Source organism: Amblyomma mixtum, chromosome 7 (genome assembly GCF_055824585.1).
Source record: "Amblyomma mixtum isolate Tamu chromosome 7, ASM5582458v1, whole genome shotgun sequence".
NCBI classification, from domain to species: domain Eukaryota; kingdom Metazoa; phylum Arthropoda; class Arachnida; order Ixodida; family Ixodidae; genus Amblyomma; species Amblyomma mixtum.
In genome coordinates, this window is record NC_143018.1 from 79,646,596 (window position 1) to 79,665,405 (window position 18,810).

General features: G+C 50.6%; 1 protein-coding gene and 1 long non-coding RNA gene across 3 annotated transcripts in view; both read right to left on the minus strand.

Annotated features, from left to right (window-relative positions):
* The window catches only part of LOC149336594 (uncharacterized), a 50,955-nt gene that overhangs the window by 27,073 nt on the left and 5,072 nt on the right, over window positions 1-18,810 (minus strand). For both annotated transcript variants that reach the window (XR_016284576.1, XR_016284575.1), the window contains exons 3-4: window positions 17,176-17,211; window positions 13,239-13,332 (exon numbers count right to left, since the gene is read on the minus strand). This is a non-coding gene — a long non-coding RNA (uncharacterized LOC149336594). The remainder of the gene's footprint in view (window positions 1-13,238; window positions 13,333-17,175; window positions 17,212-18,810) is intronic.
* Window positions 1,912-3,636, minus strand: LOC149336595 (uncharacterized). Its single transcript, XM_089554182.1, has 2 exons — window positions 2,516-3,636; window positions 1,912-1,943 (listed from the first exon to the last, which is right to left on the minus strand). Exons 1-2 carry the CDS (start codon window positions 3,276-3,278, stop codon window positions 1,912-1,914), a joined length of 795 nt encoding a protein of 264 aa, XP_089410308.1. The 5' UTR covers window positions 3,279-3,636.

The window sequence follows — 18,810 nt, forward strand, 5'->3', positions numbered from 1 at the left end:
GTAATAGCGAACCTACAGTCTTGCGGGGCTCTTTCCATGGGGCCGACGATGTCGATGGCCAGCTTTTGCCATGGGCGCTCAGGAAGCGGTACCGGCTGAAGAGGAGAAACCGCAGTCTTGGCGCTTTTGTCGGCTGCCTGACAGACGCTGCAGTTATGGATGGCAAGCTCGACTTGCTTGTCCATGCCTGGCCACCAGAAGCGTTCCCGTAGTCGCGCCTTGGTACGAACTATTCCTGGGTGCGCTTCATGAGCCGTAGCTATTAGCTGCGGTGTCAGCGAGAGGGGAACAACCACTCGTTCTCCACGCATTATCAAGTCGCTGACCACGGAAAGTTCTTCGCGCACAGTGAAGTAGGGCTGCAGTTCGCTTGAAATGAACTTACGGAAAGGCCAAGTCGACTCAACATAGGCCTTGACGTCTTTCAAAATAGGGTCCTCGCTAAGAGCCTTTTTGAACTGCTCTTTTGTGAGGCAAAGGGGTGTAATGAGACGTAATATAATCTCCTCCTCAACGGAAACATCTTCATGTGAAACAGAGGCAGGAAGACGAGAAAGGGCATCTGCAACGGCGTTCTCTGATCCCTTACGGTACTCTACTGTGTAATTGTAGCGGAGAAGGCGTTCGGACCACCGTGCAATGCGAAGAGGCCGCCTGCCCGTTCCCTGAGAGGACAGGAGCGAAACTAAGGCTTGATGGTCCGTGCGGAGTGTGAAAGGACGACCCCACAACTACGTATGCCAGTGCTCGCAGGCCCAAATGCATGCAAGTGCCTCGCGCTCTCCAACCGCATATTTCCTTTCCGCCGGAGATTGCGTACGAGATGCAAATGCAATTGTACGTAGCTTGTGCCCGTCCAGCTGCTGGAGAACAGCGCCAAGTCCGCAGTCAGATGCGTCCGTGGAAACAATTACAGGAAGAGTCTCGTCAAACATTTGAAGTACCCGGCCGGATTGAAGCAAGGACTTGATACTTCGGAAACTAGCGTCTGCAGCGGCAGTCCAACTGAAAGGCTGGTTCTTGCGAAGGAGGACTCGCATTGGTTCAACAATGTCCGCAAGACTCGGGAGAAACTTCGCGTAGTATTCGACTAAGCCAAGGAAAGAGCGGAGTGCAGTTGCATCAGTTGGGGCAGGAGTGTTAATTATTGAATTCACTTTTTCCGGCATTGGCGAGATACCCTGGGCGGTGACCTTGTGACCCATGAAGGACAGCTCTTGTACGCAAAAAGTGCATTTGTCATTTAGTTTGAGTCCTGCATTCTTGATGCGCTCAAGAACAGTCGTCAGGTTGGTCAGGTGCTCCCGCTCATTCCTGCCGAACACGATGATGTCATCGATATAGAAAAGAACAACTGAACACCCCTGAAGAATTCGCGACATCATTTGCTGGAAAACGGCAGGGGCCGGCTCCAATCCAAAGCAGACTCGTTTGAAGCGGAAAAGCCCTTCATGGGTTATGAAGGCGGTTAAGTCACGGCTGTCGGGGTGAAGCGGTACATGATGGTAGGCTGATGCCAAGTCCAACTTCGAGAAGTGGGTTGCTCCTACGAGACTGTGCAGGAGCTCTTCTGTGTGGGGAAGGGGAAAGCTGTCCGTGACGACGGCTTTGTTGGGTTCTCTCAGATCCACACATAATCGGATGCTAGCGTCTTTTTTTCGTACCACGACAACGGGAGATACCCACTCAGAAGCGTTGATACGCTCGATAACGTCAAGTTGTTCCAAACGGTGCAGTTCCTCCGTTACCTGAGGTCTAAGTGTGACCGGAAGTCGACGGAGCTTCGATGTTACAGGTGGAATGTTGGATCTAACTTTGACGCGATGAATGAACCCTTTGGCCATGCCAAGGCCTTTGTCAAAAATGGTTCCGAATTCGGCAGACAGACATTCCGGAAGGTGTTTATTCTGTTCATTTCCTCCGATGGCAGAAGTTGTTGAAGTCTGAAGACAACTCAGAGAGGAACCATCAATGTGCAGGTCCAAAGCTTTTATGGCGTCAACACCAAGGAGAGACGTGCCTTGTAATACAACATAGAAAAGAATAGAGGCGGAGCGGTCCTTGTATTTGACTTCTGAGTAAAAGCAACCACGCACTGGAATGGGCTGTTGGGAATAATCGAGCAACTTCACCTTAGGAGAGTAAAGCGTTGACGTTAGTTCGAAATGTTGTTTAAAAATACTGTCGGCTAAGATAGACACAGAGGAGTCAGAGTCAACGAGCAGCTTCAAAGGTGTCTGAGCAACAGAAACATCAACAAGAACACCGGCCCGACGGGGGCTACCCACGGAAAGAATGTGCAAGACTTCAGCCTCTTGGGAAGAATTACTGCATGCGACGTCCTGAACAGCTACGGGGCTGCGTTTTCGCCGATTACAGACAGAGCGAAAATGCCCCAGGCGGCCGCAATGTAAACAACGCTGGTCTTTTGCGGGGCAGCGCGGGTACGAAGCCAGATGCTGCAAAGAACCACAGCCAAAACAAAACGACGTGGAGCCACGCGAAACTTGAGAACCTTTTGGGGGGCGATCAGGAGGGGCCTGGTTGTCGGAACGGGAGGCACGTGAGGAAACCGAGCCGCGTCGTTCGGGCTGGATATTGGAACGGGCCGACATTACGGAGTTCCGAGCTCCGCGTAATGTCACTCTACTGACGTTTGCAGAAGAGAACTCGCGTAGCTGTTGCGCGGCTTGTTCAATCTGAAGCGCGAGCTGCACGGCGCGAGAGAAAGAAAGTGGGGAAACTTCAAGAAGAAGGCGTTCGCGGATCTGTTGAGAGGCGACGCCTTCCAAGAATTGATCACGCAGTGAATCCTCCACATCAACAAAAGAACAAAGCGCTGCGAGCTCTCGTAATGCGGCAACAAACTCCTGGATAGACTCGCCTGGCTGTTGAACTCTGCGACGAAAACGGTGCCGCTCAACAATTACATTGCTCGTAGCAGAAAAATGCAACGACAAGGCTGTGATGGCTTGGTCATATACAGACGGTGAGGCTGGGGCTTCGGCGGTGCTTGGGTCAGCGGCAGCATGCGCGGATGAAACCTCTTGGGTGATTTGTGAAGGTTCGGAAACAGGGATAGGCAGGGTGTAAAAAATACGCTGACCTTCTGTACCGATGCTGTGCAGAAGAAGGGCCTTGCGACGCTCGGGTGAGAAGGTCGACGATCTTGAGGCCACGAGGAACGTTTCGAACATGCGGTGCCACTGGGGCCATGGAACAGCGGGACGGCCCGGGACGGGAAGGAACGGCGGCGGCGGAGGGATGGCGGCGCTCATGGTGCTGAAGCAGCGAAGGAAGGCTCAGGAACGAATATGAAACCTCGTCGCCATTGTAGTGTTCGGGCTTCTTTGTGTGGCGGGCCCGGGAGAGCGCCGCAGAGAGTCCGGAGGCTGCTGTGGTCTCAGACGAACTGTCTTTTAATAACATCTACAAAAGCATTTTATACACAAGACACTGGCGCCACGGTACGGACAAACTGAAAGCGAAACCGAAACTTAGACGATACAACAGGAACTTCGCTTGATTGGTCACGTTGTCAGCGCACAAGGTGTTCGCCCGGACCCTGAGAAGACCGCTGCCGTCTCAGGTTTTCCACGCCCAACTGACAAGAAGGCTGTTCGCCGGTTTTTGGGCCTGTGCTCATATTATAGGCGCTTTAGTCAAGATTTCTCGAAAATCGCGGAACCATTAAACGCACTGACCCGCGACGACGCGCCCTTCCTGGAGGGGGGGGGGGACCGACGAAGAGGCTTCATTTTTTTTTTAGTTACTGATTCTGTGTTCGCATCTATGTACTCTTGTTTGTGCTTATATGTCCATAATGCCTTGTTTTTCAGTAGGCTAGAATAAGCCTCAAGTAGAACTTTGTTATTAGATGTAGTGTTTCATGTATGTCTTGGACTCTGTTTTCTGATTTATATACTCATCGTACATTTATGATGCAAATTTTTGTCAAGCGCTTTTGTCTTTTTTTTTGCTGAGTGTGTATGTATTTTCCTGTGTTTGTTCTTCCGTATGTATTTTCCTCTGCATAACGCTTACTTTTGTGCCTACTTTTCTTTGGTTTTTTTTCCATATCAACAATACTATTTTGTACCGGCCCGCCGGAATTTTGTAATTTTTGTTTGTTTGTCATGTAGTAGGGGGCTGAGGCCCTGTCAGGCAACATTGTGCCTTTAGCCTCAGCCCCTTCTTAGGCAAATGTCTAAGCAACAAATAGAAAGAAAGAAAGAAAGAAAGAAGGAAAGAAAGAAAGAAAGAAAGAAAGAAAGAAGGAAAGAAAGAAATAAAGAAAGAAGGAAAGAAGGAAAGAAAGAAAGCAAGAAAGCAAGAAAGCAAGAAAGCAAGAAAGCAAGCGAGCAAGCGAGCAAGCGAGAAAGCGAGCAAGCAAGAAAGCGAGCGAGAGAGAAAGCGAGAAAGCGAGCGAGAGAGAAAGCGAGAGAGAAAGCGAGAGAGCAAGCGAGAGCAAGCGAGAAATAGAGAAAGCGAGAAATAGAGAAAGCGAGAAATAGAGAAAGCGAGAAAGAGAGAAAGCGAGAAAGAGAGAAAGCGAGAAAGAGAGAAAGCGAGAAAGAGAGAAAGCGAGAAAGAGAGAAAGCGAGAAAGAGAGAAAGCGAGAAATAGAGAAAGCGAGAAAGAGAGAAAGCGAGAAAGAGAGAAAGCGAGAAAGAGAGAAAGCGAGAAAGAGAGAAAGCGAGAAATAGAGAAAGCGAGAAAGAGAGAAAGCGAGAAAGAGAGAAAGCGAGAAATAGAGAAAGCGAGAAAGAGAGAAAGCGAGAAAGAGAGAAAGCGAGAAAGAGAGAAAGCGAAAAAGAGAGAAAGCGAGAAAGAGAGAAAGCGAGAAAGAAAGAAAGAGAGAAAGAAAGAAAGAGAGAAAGAAAGAAAGAGCTTCGCAGCCGTATACAAAGTACTCCGATATTCGGCCGTTTCGACGAGCATGCTGCCACGGACATCCACACTGATGCCAGCAATATTGGCCTTAGTGCACTACTGATCCAGTGGCAAGACGGTGCAGAACGCGTCATCAGTTATGCCATTCGAACACTTACGCGTTCCAAGACCAATTATTCTACGACGGAGAAAGAATATCTTGCAGTGATATGGGCCATCGATGGCAAGTTCCGACCATACCTCTACGGACGACCCTTCCATGTGGTAAGCGACCACTACTCATTATGCTGGTTGGTGAGCCTCAAAGACCCCTCAGGACGCTTGGCTAGATGGAGCTTACGCTTGCAAGAATACGACTTTACAGTAGTTTACAAGTCTGGCCGTAAGCATAGGATGCGGATTGTCTGCGCCTATCCCAATGAATACCGAAGAAACCACCGATGATTTTCCTTTCCTGGGCTCTGTTAGTACCACCCAAATGGCGCAGCTTCAGAGGGCGGACTCGGAGTTGGCGCCGCTCATCGATTACCTCGAAGGCACTGAAGCTCCAGTAAAACAATTATGGTGTTGTTCTGTCTTGTTTCCTTCTCTCTTCTTTTTCACTCGTTGTTGCTTGTAGTTTCTTCTTTCTTCTTAGTAGGTCCCGTTTCCCTGCTTCGCCCCTGAACCTCTCGATTCCGCCGGATTAACTGAGAACATTTATTTAATTAACACTTGATTAAAACAAAAAGGTACAGTAAAGTTATAATGATGACAGCAGCATTGAAAAGAATAACTGAGCTGGGCCGCCCCTGGACTTAAGACAGTCCGTCGTCCTAAGCGAGCATGCGGGAGGAAGTCCGTCTCCTACCCAGCTCCGACCTCAACTGCCGCCCGCTCAGAGCTCGCGGCCGTGGCTGGGCTTCTACAAAAACATGTATTCGTTCAGCGCTCTCATATTACCGAGGACGCTTTCCCCCGGTTTCGGGGAATCCATGTACCGCGGACGGGGCTGGGGCGCCGGCGCGTCTGGGCCTTGGTCCGCAAGGTTAGGATACCCATCCCCGCCGAGAAGCGCACATTTACGACCAGTGGATGCGACATACGGCAAAGAAAAACAACGCAAACCCAGGCACCTAACAGATGTGCGGGTGTAATCTGTCGAAGGCGTCCGGAGCCCCGCACATGCGCGAAGCGGCGCCGTCTACGGGGACACACGGCGCCTTACATGTCGGTGCTAGAACGAGACCCAACTAAACCAGTTGCACACTCAATGCTCACTCCACGCAAAGTGCGAGTTCACCCGCGGAAACAAACATCTCAAAATGCGGGTGATGAACGCGCGGTCTGTCCAGGGGGCCCGCTCCGCACGTCAAACAACAGACAAACAAAAGGTCCGCCCCCGAAGGCACGCGGCACCCCGCCGACGCGGCTCGGGGGTATCGCTGTACGAAACAGAACTCGAAACAGCATACAAAAGACAAAAGTTTCCTCCCCGCCCGGGACGCCCGGCATCCCGGCGAAGCGGCTCGGGGTGTAACTGTATAAAAAAAACACAAGCAAAAGAAACGCGTACAGGCGGGTGCAAGCGACGACCTTACACGCCCCTTCTAAGATCGTTGCAACAACCTCACTCGTTGTTGCACACGATATGTAACATAATTAAAGGTCGTCGTCAGCACTACCCCAATGCTCAGAATGCAACTGTTTCAAAAAAACTATGCGGTGCCGTGTTACGTGATACAAAAAGGTAGTTGCCACATGCAAGGCGTATACCATGGCACCGTGCAGATGCATCTTACATGACAACAACCACTGAAGTGGTCCCTATACCAGCCCTCGGAAACCACAGGTGGCGATGGCGGCTCTTGTTTTTGGTTCCAGTCACCACAGGCAAAGCATCTGCCAGGCTTTGGTCCAATCGCTGCGCCTCGCAGGATACCCAATTCTGTGGCGGTGTCGTTTCCTCGGCGAGCGTCTCGTTTACCGCTACGCGTACCTCATCTGTACTCAGATCTGTCTCGATGTTCTCCGACGACGGAGACTCTTCGACCTGCCAGCTGCCTGCATCTAAGGTGTTCGCCACCTTCCTTCTATTGTCGGGCATTCTGCAAGCGCTGCTTCGTGTCCGTTCAAGCAGGTGCCAAGCCCCTTTGGAGAGCAAGCAGTCTGCGTCTTTCGACGCCAGCTCCTTCGTTACGGCGCATAGCAGCTGTGCAGCTCCTCTCACCTGCCGACTGTCACCTGCTGTTAAGACAAATGGTACCCGAGCTAGTTTTGCTACTACTTTAGCACCAAACGCGGCAACAAGTGTGATGTTGCCAACATCCTCCGTCAGGTTGCTAGGTATAGCGCCCTCTTTGATCACTGTGATTTCGGCGCCCGTGTCGATTAGCGCTCTCACAACCACGTCGCCGCATTTCAAGTCAACGTACTTTGGCGAACTTAGTTCTTCTGTCCTGGGTGTCTCCGCACCGGACTGAACATCAACATTAGCTCTCTGCTCGGTAATATCCGTAGCTCCACCGCTACAGCTGCCAGCGACGTTATAATCAGCCTGCGCTACCCTGTTCACGCTTTTCTGCTGCGTACTGCCAGCTCCCTGGTTCATAGGACATGACCGCGCAAAATGTGGGCCGTTGCAAATGAAGCATGCCAAGGGTTTCGAAGCAGGCGACTTTTCTCGGGAAGCTGGGGCGGAATTTTGCGGACACGATGGTTTGTGGACCCCGGAGGGGCTTTCGGCAGCGAATGTTTGCCTCTTTCCCGATCCTTTTCCCTCACAGTCCTCGAACGCCTCCACTAGCTTCGCTACTTCGTGAGGCTTAACCCAGCTGTCTCCTTCCTCTCTCTTGACATGTTTGTAGGCCTCGGTGCTTAGCGTCTGCTTCATCTGGTCTGCCACATTCAGCGCAGTGAGGTCCTCGATCGTTTTGATTCCCCGTGCCGACATGTAAAAAGCATAGTAGCTCTCAATTCTCGACGCGAAGTGTTGCCAGGTCTCGTTTGGCGCCGGCACGGCGTTGCGGAACTGCCTGAGGTAGTCACCTGGGGACAGACGGAGCTCGGACAAAATTGTCTTTTTGACCTGATCGTAGCTGTCGAGCTCTTCGATAGAGAGCTTGGAGAACAGGTGTGGGATCCGCCCACTTACAAGAGGCAAAAGTAAATGGCTTTTAACCTCGTCCGGCACCTTATAGGAGCGAAAAATGCCCTCGATCCCCTCAAGCCATACCGGCACTTCTGGATCTTTTGGAATCTGGGTCAGCAAACTCTTTAGACGCTTAGCAAAATATGCAAGCGTCTCTTCGCGCGTTTGCCGCCCGCCCGCTTGCGAGCCCTGTGCTGAACCGGTTTGCAGCTCCAACTGCCGGGTTCTCTCTCGCTCGATAAGCAGCGTAGTTTTCCTCAACTCCAATTCCATCTCCATCTCCAGCCGCTGCATGGCCACATCCGAATCTGCTGCATTACCTGCCCCCTTCGCTACTCCCATCACACTTTCTGTCCCCGTCAACTGATCTATGCTAGACTCTGTGGTGTTACTACCACTTTCATCTGTATTCATTTTTGCAACCACTGCACCGCTACGTAGGATCATACAAAGGACCTGTGACTCGCCTTAACGCCTCAACTCCGCGTCAGTGGGTTCCGAGGACCAGCAGAAAGACCACTCACCTTCCTACAGGAATTGCATGCCCTGTCGTCCCCGAGACACCCGCGTCTGTTGATCTTGCGTCTCTCCCTCCGGTCGAATTTAGGCACAGTCTCCGTCCCTTGCCGCCCGTAGCTCTCGCTGCTCTCCGTTGTCGCTCTCGATGTGAGGCACGGCGAACGCGAAAGCACACCGCTAGTCCGTCAGCGGCTGACGTGCCTCTTGTGGTTTAATGGCACCGCTGGCTCAATCCGTTGTCCGTCGAGCCGGAACTCTGCGGCTGCTGTAGCGCTAGTCCGTCAGCGCTAATGTGTCGGTCCGTTGACACACCCAGAGCCGGTTGTTCCGCCCGTCGACCGCTGCGCTGGGAGTCGATGGCTCCTGCGTCGTCAGTCGCTCAGCGCTGATCTGTTTTTCCTTTGAGCCTTGAAGCGCTCAGCACCGCTGGCTCGGTCCGTTGGCCGCAGTGCTGGACGCCTCTTGTTGCTGCGTCGCTAGTAGTTCAGCAGTCCATGTGCCGGTCCGTCGGCACGGCAAGCACAGCTGGCTCGGTCCATTGGCCACTATGCTGTGATAATTCTTCAGCTGTTGTCCTCTTTCCGGCGGAGACGTTTCTCAGGCACGGTCCGTCGGCCCGATCGTTTTCGTCCTCGAAAGGCCTGATGTTCGCCGAAGTCTGACAGGAAACGGCGATCCTGTCGCAGGCTGCGCCAGTAAAACAATTATGGTGTTGTTTCCTTCTCTCATCTTTTTCACTCGTTGTTGCTTGTAGTTTCTTCTTTCTTCTTAGTAGGTCCCGTATCCCTGCTTCGCCCAATGAACCTCTCGATTCCGCCGGATTAACTGAGAACACTTATTTAATTAACACTTGATTAAAACAAAAAGGTACAGTACAGTTATAATGATGACAGCAGCATTGAAAAGAATAACTGAGCTGGGCCGCCCCTGGACTTAAGACAGTCCGTCGTCCTAAGCGAGCATGCGGGAGGAAGTCCGTCTCCTACCCAGCTCCGACCTCAACTGCCGCCCGCTCAGAGCTCGCGGCCGTGGCTGGGCTTCTACAAAAACATGTATTCGTTCAGCGCTCTCATATTACCGAGGACGCTTTCCCCCGGTTTCGGGGAATCCATGTACCGCGGACGGGGCTGGGGCGCCGGCGCGTCTGGGCCTTGGTCCGCAAGGTTAGGATACCCATCCCCGCAGAGAAGCGCACATTTACGACCAGTGGCTGCGACATACGGCAAAGAAAAACAAAGCAAACCCAGGCACCTAACAGATGTGCGGGTGTGGTCTGTCGAAGGCGTCCGGAGCCCCGCACATGCGCGAAGCGGCGCGTCTACGGGGACACACGGCGCCTTACATGTCGGTGCTAGAACGAGACCCAACTAAACCAGTTGCACACTCAATGCTCACTCCACGCAAAGTGCGAGTTCACCCGCGGAAACAAACATCTCAAAATGCGGGTGATGAACGCGCGGTCCGTCCAGGGGGCCCGCTCCGCACGTCAAACAACAGACAAACAAAAGGTCCGCCCCCGAAGGCACGTGGCACCCCGCCGACGCGGCTCGGGGGTATCGCTGTACGAAACAGAACTCGAAACAGCATACAAAAGACAAGTTTCCTCCCCGCCCGGGACGCCCGGCATCCCGGCGAAGCGGCTCGGGTGTAACTGTATAAAAAAAACACAAGCAAAAGAAACGCGTACAAGCGGGTGCAAGCGACGACCTTACAGCTCCCATTCCGCGTGTTTTTCTTCGAGGGCTCCGCACCTTCACTTTACGGTCTGGTGTTCTCTACAAGCGCAACTTTACCAACAGCGAAGAAGCGTTCCTACTTGTCGTACCGTCACAGCTGCGGCCTGAGATCTTGAGTGCCTGTCATGATGCACCATCCGCCAGCCACCTTGGAGTCAGCCGTACACTAGCCCGGATTAGAAAAAGTATTATTGGCCCAGGTTACTCCCATCGGTGCAGGCCTGCGTAAAAACATGCCGTGAATGCCAACGTCGGAAGACTCCTCCATTGAAACCAGCCAGATTTCTTCATCCCGTCGATTCACCCAAGACCCCTTTCCATCAAGTGGGCATGGACCTCCTTGGTCTATTTCAGAAGTCTTCTTCTGGAAAGCGTTGGATAGTCGTTGCAACCGACTGCCTCACACGGTACGCTGAGACCACGTCTCTTGTCAAAGGCACTGCTGCTGAAGTGGCGCAGTTCTTCGTCCACAACATTGTCTTGCTTCATGGAGCACCCGCCGTTGTTGTTACTGACCAGGGAACTGCTTTCACGGCCCGCTTAACCCCGTCCGTGATGTTTCTGACGCACACGAGCCATCGATGTGCTACGGCGTATCACCCGCAGACAAACAGTTTGGTAGAGCGACTCAACCGCACACTAGCCGACATGCTATCAATGTAGGTTGACGTCGAGCATCGAACTTGAGACACCATTCTGCCGTACTTAACGTTTGCGTACAACACCGCCCTGAAGGTGGCTCAGTGGTTATGGTGCTCGGCTGCTGACCCGAAAGACGCGGGTTCGATCCCGGCCGCGGCGGTTGAATTTTTTTGGAGGAGAAATTCTAGAGGCCCGTGTACTGTGCGATGTCAGTGCACGTTAAAGAACCCCAGGTGGTCGAAATTTCCGAAGCCCTCCACCACGGCGTCTCTCATAGCCTTAGTCGCTTTGGGACGTTAAACCCCATAAACCAACCAACCAACCAACAACACCGATTTGCAGGAAACAACCCGACTGACCCCCTTTCTTCTTGTCTTCGGTCGGCAGGTACCACTCCGTTGCATGCTATGCTGCCCGTCGACCCCTACTGCGACTCTGGCGCTGACCTCGACGTTAACATCTTCGTTCAGCGTGCTGAGGAAGCACGGCAACTGGAACGCCTGCGAATTAACCGCCAACAGGAGACTGACGCCGCTAGGTACAACCATGGACACCGTTTCGTCAGTTACGCGCCCGGCGACCTTGTGTGCATTTGGATACCTGTTCGTCGCCGCGGGCTTTCTGAAAAGTTGCTGCGCCGATACTTCGGCTCTTACGAAGTATTGCTCCGCATCAGTAATGTGACTTATGCGGTTGCTCCCGCCCCAACAGCTTGTTCACCGCGCCGGTCGCACCGAACTAAAGTCGTGCACGTTGTTCGCGTGAACTCTTATAACGACCGGCTACCTGACTGAACAGCGGTTCACTGCAGCTGCGTTCTACGCTCTCGCTGGCTTTTCTCTCCTAGCCGCATCGTGTCGATGCTGCAGAAGAGGGGGGCAGTGATACATGCCTTCGAAGAGATAGAAGTAGTGCATGCGCTATTAGAGGAAGAAGTTGGTTGTCTCTCGCACGCGCGCTCGAACCACTGAGGGACCACTGCAGTTTTTTTCGCCTCTGCTCCGGTGATCTATTTCGCGTTGCACGCTACAATATATAACTGATTGGGTCAGTGCACGTTGCACTTCATCTTCAACAGCTCTTGCTTGCGGCTCTTCAAGTGACCAACAGTCAGCAGCTCTTGTTTTCTTAATATATGCCGTCACTGGAGTGCCGTTGCAAATGATAACGATTAATCAGTGCTGTGCTCTTAAAAAAATTAGAACAAAAAGGCGTGTATTGATTCTACTGGCACGACCGCAAAAATGTTTTGAAGGTTCGAAAATATTGTGAAACGCTTCACAAAATGGAATACTTATTGGCGCCCTAAAACGGTCAGTATGCCTTTCACAACGCAAACTATTTGTACAACAAGCGGAGCGTTTCAGGAACATATGGGATGCATGCTACGGCCTTGACAATAAGAGCTCAACTGATTAGACAGACAGACAGACAGACAGACAGACAGACAGACAGAGAGACAGACAGACAGACAGACAGACAGACAGACAGACAGACAGACGGACGGACGGACGGACGGACGGACGGACGGACGGACGGGCGGGCGGACGGGCGGGCGGGCGGGCGGGCGGACGGACGTGCGGGCGGGCGGGCGGGCGGACGGACGGGCGGGCGGGCGGGCGGGCGGACGGACGGGCGGACGGACGGACGGACGAACGGGCGGGCGGGCGGGCGGGCGGGCGGGCGGACGGACGGACGAGCGGACGGGCGGGCGGACGGGCGGACGAACGGGCGGACGGAGAGACGGACGGACGGAGAGGCGGACGGAGAGACGGACGGACGGACGGGCGGACGGAGAGACGGACGGACGGACGGACGGGCGGACGGAGAGACGGACGTGAACGTGGATGTAGACGTGGATTTAGATGTAGATATAGATAGATGGATAGAAATAGATAAGAGCAACTAGCTTTCGTTTTCGTAAATCGTCTTTGCTCAAAGCTGCAGGCAGAATGGTTGGCTTGTCATTCTTACGGTGGAGACTACCGGCTTCTCTAAAATGGAAAGGTTTTGGGATGTCAGAGCCAAGGTTCGCTTTGCCTGACACAGATTTAGAGCTTGGGGGAGGGGGTATAGTCATCCACTGAGCGGATGAGAAGCAAACCATGCTGCCTGGGTTCTTTTTGCAACGATGATACTTGGCGAAGCTGGTGATGCGAGTCAATTCACTGTTAACACAGAGCAGATCGAGCCAGCTTTGAGGCCTCCGAGGCTCGACCAGCAGAGCCCTCCACTTCATCCTCACAAGTAATTGGCGCTGCCGGTAAAACAGATCGATAAGCTCTGTTCGTGCTCTTGTAATCTCTGCAAGTACTCACCATTAGGGTTCCTTTCCTTTGCTAATCGTACGATGACCTTTTCGAAGAGAGCTGCTAATACTTCCGGTTGTTTCCATTGACTACCCAAGGTGCACTAGAAAGAAACAGGTATTGTATTCTCCCTTGCTGGAAACATCAGGTGTGGAGTTAATATATGATAATGTGGTAGAACGTAGGGTACAACAGAGACCACATAAACGGGTCTTGTACAGGCGTGCCAACTAACTGCACACCACGTGGCAATCGCGAAGCTTTCCCTGAGTCATAGATTTTGGAAAAATATTATTTCGGCATCCTTTGACATCCTTGGCTTTGGACGTCCTGAAACAAAGGTGCACTAACACTAGAATATTCTTATGTTGCCTCCAATCCGAAAGAATTTTTTGGTGGGGAGAGGGGAGGCACGGCCATTTCTGGTAGAAGCTGGGCCCAGCACCACTTCTTTAAAGGAAGAGAGTTTCCCCTCTGGCTCGTTACACTTAACTGCGCACTCTTTAAGCAGGACACCTCTTTTACTAAATTTAGGCCTTAAATACACAGGCAGTGCAAACTGACTTTTAGGCTGACACCTTGCAGGAACCGTAATCTATCTTCAAACAGGTAGGATAACCAAGGCATTCGTTGCGAGATTTTTTTTTTTTTGCAGTGGTGTGTAACGCATAGTGAATATGAATTGCTGCACACATTTGGCGTACGCTTGGCAAAAAAATTGAACGAACTTCGTTCTCCAATACAGTAGTTGCACCACTTTTCTCCTGATTTGTATAAAATTAAATTCTGTCCTAATTATTGCGACAATTCCAGCATAATCAACGGCAGAATTAAAAAACAAAAAATTTCCTTGCTTTGCTTTCTTTTCTACATCCATGTGTGTATCGCAACGACTATGTCATTTCATCACCCCTGTCTGCTCAAAGCTCCTCATTATTAGAAATATCCTTTCCTAGATAATTCGATTATTTTCTAAAAAGTCAAAGGGGGATGCCTTCTGCCAGAAAAAAGCTCTTGGTGGAGGCGATCAGCTCATCAGGGCTAGCCCTCAATGCAGACGAGCGCCATTTCGCGCTCGAGTATCTGCTGTTTCTAGGCTATATCATATCCAACAACTTATACGCCTGTATCCACTGAAATTCGCTGCTATCACACAGTTTTCACAGCCGTAGGACAAGAAAGCTGTGCGTAGATTACTGGGACTCCGTGCATATTGCGGACTATTTGTAAAGAACGTTTCGCTCTTTGCGGAAGCCTTGAGGCGACTAACGAGGCCGGATATGCCATTCGAATGGGAGTCTCCGCATCGTGAAGCATTCGAAATATTTCAATGTTGTTTATATTTGCCGCCCTTGACCGTACACCTCGATAAAAAATTCTCCGCTAACACTGACTCAGTGTTCGACTTAAGAGTGTTAGCTCCGAGAGCTTGAAGTTTTTACATCTGTGTGCTCAGCAAAAGTGGACAAGACCAAATCCAAACATCCGCTGATGCTTCCTTTCCTGAAACATCCCTTCTAATGCACAAGTAGTGCCGTCTGCCCCAAGAAATTTGGACTATTAATGCAATTTACAGCCACCTTCGCTATATCCGGTATATTTCCAACACGACGAATTGTTTGACACCAACCGCAACCTCCTGCAACAAACGGTTCGGCCGTAATGGCCGGCCGTCTGAGGGTCCTCAGAATGAATGGTTTGGGGACGGAAAGGTCGTTGCTGCGAATCCCACACATATTTTGGGCTTTATCGCAATAAGTAATATTATTCTCAGGAGCATTCCAAGTCATTTGACATCACTTGGAACATTGTGCGTCGAACGGGTGGCCCCCTAATTTTATGGAATTGGTGGTCCCGGGGGGTCCCACTTAGATGTCCGCTATACTGGCACATATATAACTGATCGAAAGCACACGTATAAGTTAAGACGCTACGCTCCCGGTGTTGCTGTGTGATATAGTGTGGTCACGTGGCTACTTTTTTGGTCAATTTGACCTTTATTGCAGAGAGATGCGTCCTTTACAAACGTAAGCAGTAAGAGTTAACGCTCTTAAAAGGCCGAAATTGAAATTTATACAGCCGCAAGCAGTGTGGGGTTGCGCGCTGTTCTCGCTCAGAAGCAGCAAAGCGGCAAAATTGTCCCAGCGTACGCAGCCGCTCTTTGCCAAAGGCCGTGCAACGATGGATACCGCCACTACTACGTGACAATATGAACTACCGAGAGCTGTTTAGAGCTGCACAGCTCTGCACACAGGAGACGCCATCTTCTGCTATTATTCGCATATTCGCCGCAGGTTCTGCACGTGTCTACAGTGTCTTTCAGTGCGCACGTGAGGATACCGGACGTTAAGTCCGCACCATTTCACATTCTGCCGGAATAAAATGTATAGTTTTCAACCCATGGATATTAACGAAGCTCATTCTGTATTCCGCTTTGCAGTCGTGCTGCATATTTGCTTTAAATATGTCGTCGTATCCGTCTCATGAGCCATCATCACGGCTCCTCGTATAGGTCTTGTTCACTTACGCGGAACAGCATTGGTAGAGCGTATCCAAAGAACTGCATCAGAAGTCAGGTACATGCAGAAAGAGAAAAACAGCGTAAATATAAAAAAAACGGTGCTCAAGAAATTCGGCGATGGCGTACTAAATAGAGAAGGAGGTGATTAAGCATGCGCACATTAGGCATAATAAGAGCGCAGATAGTTTATTCATTTCTTAAGCAGGATCTGAGTACGGATCCTGAAGAGGGTACCATGAAGAACAAAGTTTGTCTTCTTCTGAGTGCTGGCTTAGTGGTATTTTTGTGGATTTTTGAGGATTTTTGGTTCTTTCATTCACACTGCCTATCCTCTTCAGCTTCCAACTATTGAGAATAAGCGCGGCGTTGGCTTCTACAGAGGAACTGTGGGATTAGTCTATCTCTCGGCTCTGTAAGTCGCTGCCAACGTTGGATTTCTCGGTGATGAAAGTGCGCGCTCCTGTAACTGTGGCTCACATAAAGAATCTTAAAATTGCCAATTCTGAGCTCTTTTTGAGTGTAAGCGGAATAATCATTATTAAAATCGATTACAAAGTTTCAAGCATGGTGAAAGTGATAATTCAGCTATCGGTTGAAAGCACAGGTGACTAAGTTCCAGCGTTGCAAAATCCATCCCTAGTTGATAGATAATAAACTGAAGTGCAGATAATGGTCAGTCTGGAAGATTATGATCTCCATCGTAGGCAAGGTACAGCTGTTACAGATTCGGCGAAAAGTTACCATGTTATGGGGACCGCCTCTGAGCCATGCAGTGAGGTTTTGTGATAACTGCGACAGTCTATGGCAGAGCATTGTACAAAAGCTGAAAATTATTTTTCTGCGGAGATATTTCCGTGTTTGAAAAACATTCACCGAGACCCGCAGCGTGGATTATCGTACATCCTCACGTAATATATCACCGCTATTTCTTTACAGTATAACCCATTTCAAATGAACGGCCGTAATGGGGCCTATGACGAAGTAAGGCGGTGGGACAGAAGGAAATACGCACACGCGGGAAAAGATCACGTCGTTTTCAGCTTGCTTTTCCTATCCGCCTTACCGAAAAGCGCTGTACGACCACTCTCTTGAAACTCGGGAGATGCTGTTAAACAATTGGCCGCGTATACATAGTGCTAAACCCCCGGCACTTCTACCGAGGTGTACTAGGCTTCTGCCAACACTCTGTCATCACCGTTTTTCTTTTCATTCATCTCTGTTTTGCATTGGGTTTCACTGTGATAGCACGCATAAGGCATCGTTATGATTTGGTTTTGCTGAATGCTGCTGCACAACTTCTAGCCGGGAGGATTCTAGAGTTCGCAAGAAATTACAAGCAGAAAACATAGTGCTATTGCAAGAACAGTGTATTCGCTTTTCGCACAACAAATTTCCCCTTCTGTCAGGTTCACGTTTCGTACTCACGAATTCTCTGATGCACGTGTATTGAACATCGGGACACTGCAAAGAACGTAGAAAATTTATTGAGACAACTTGAACGTGCGGCAATCTAATTAGGAAACCGTACTCCTGAAAACTTCCCTCCCGCAGTAGGCGGCGCTCGAGGTGCATGGAAGTATTGCCAGCCGCTGCTTTTATCGATATGACTAACCTCAGCTACTTCCTCACTACACCTCAGTAACGCGAAGTTATTTTTGCTTGATACCCCTCCACACACGGGATTGAGCGCGACACACCATAAAATGCTCACTCGGATTTGTTATGAATATCTTGAGGTATTGAAAGCGGCTATTGTTATGAGCTGAAGCAATGACTGCTAATTTAGCTGCCAGCGGGAAAACAATCGTTGCACCAGGTTTCGAAAGAGCATTTTATTCAAGCCGCTTGGCTAAACGAGGCACCGAAGCCACAGCATCAAATTAACATGTTCTGCCAATGGGGTTTATATTTTGAGATCGCTTTATAAATACCATAAAAGGCGCCATTGCGGGTTAGCGCGCATTCCGAGTCCACCAGAAGTGACATAAATCACGAAAAAGTCAGAGAAAAGTTTTTGAGCCTTTGCTGCTGCCACATTGCTACGCCTAACGTCGATATGTAACAATGGTAGCCTGTTTCTAGTGACAGCGTCACCGGAAAGTGGTTTGAGAGTGTTGATTGTTTTTTACACATTTCTCAGTTTCGCTCCGTCACGTCCGCAACGCCGTCCGCCGTGTATTTTGTAATAAAGACGCTGAAGACGAAGTTTCAGGGACGCTTCTTCGTCATCGTTGATCTCTCGCGCACGAGGATTCAGCTGTCCGCACATGCTGGTGCATCCTGCCTCAGCTGCCTTGTCTGCTCCTGAGCATGTGCGTCGGGTTTGACAAAGAACAACTGGTGCGCCTCATACCGGTCGCGACACGAAGAAAGTAGGCCTGCGATCTTTGTCACGCATATAGGGAGTCCATGGCGAATTCTCAAAGCGGATGATGCGCAAAATATTAGAACGAGGAATAGCGACCAGATTAAAAGCGGAGATTAGTCAAGCGCGATGTTGCAGAGTGGGTGCTTGAAATGCATGGTAACTGGCTTGATGTGCTCTCTATAACAAGCAGGATAGGCTCAGCTAGAACCGGGAAGATTCGTACCCTGACAATGCTTGAAGCTGGCAACAAGAGCCGGTTTTGAAACAAAAATGCGGAGTTTTTGAAGTTAGGAATGTGACTTCATTTTCACAGCAACAGTGCATTTTATGTGGCAAGTCATGGTAGATTTTAACCGCGGTCATGTGCCTCTTGCCGCAAGCAATTGAGGCCACGTGACGCATGACAAGTAGCTAAGGCATGCATAATTTTCTGGAGAGAAAAATTTATCATCGTCTTCATCAGGGCAAAGGCCTCTCCCGTGTCTCTCTAATGAACCCGATTCCTCGCCATTTGCGGCGACCGTATTCCCGCAAATTTCTTAGTCTCATCCGCCCACCTAACTTTATGCCGCCCTCTGCTACGTTTCCCTTCTCTTGGAATCCAGTCCGCTACCCTTAAGGACCAGCGGTTATCTTGCCTTCGCGTTACATGCCCTGCCCAAGCCCACTTCCTCTTGATTTCGACTAGGATG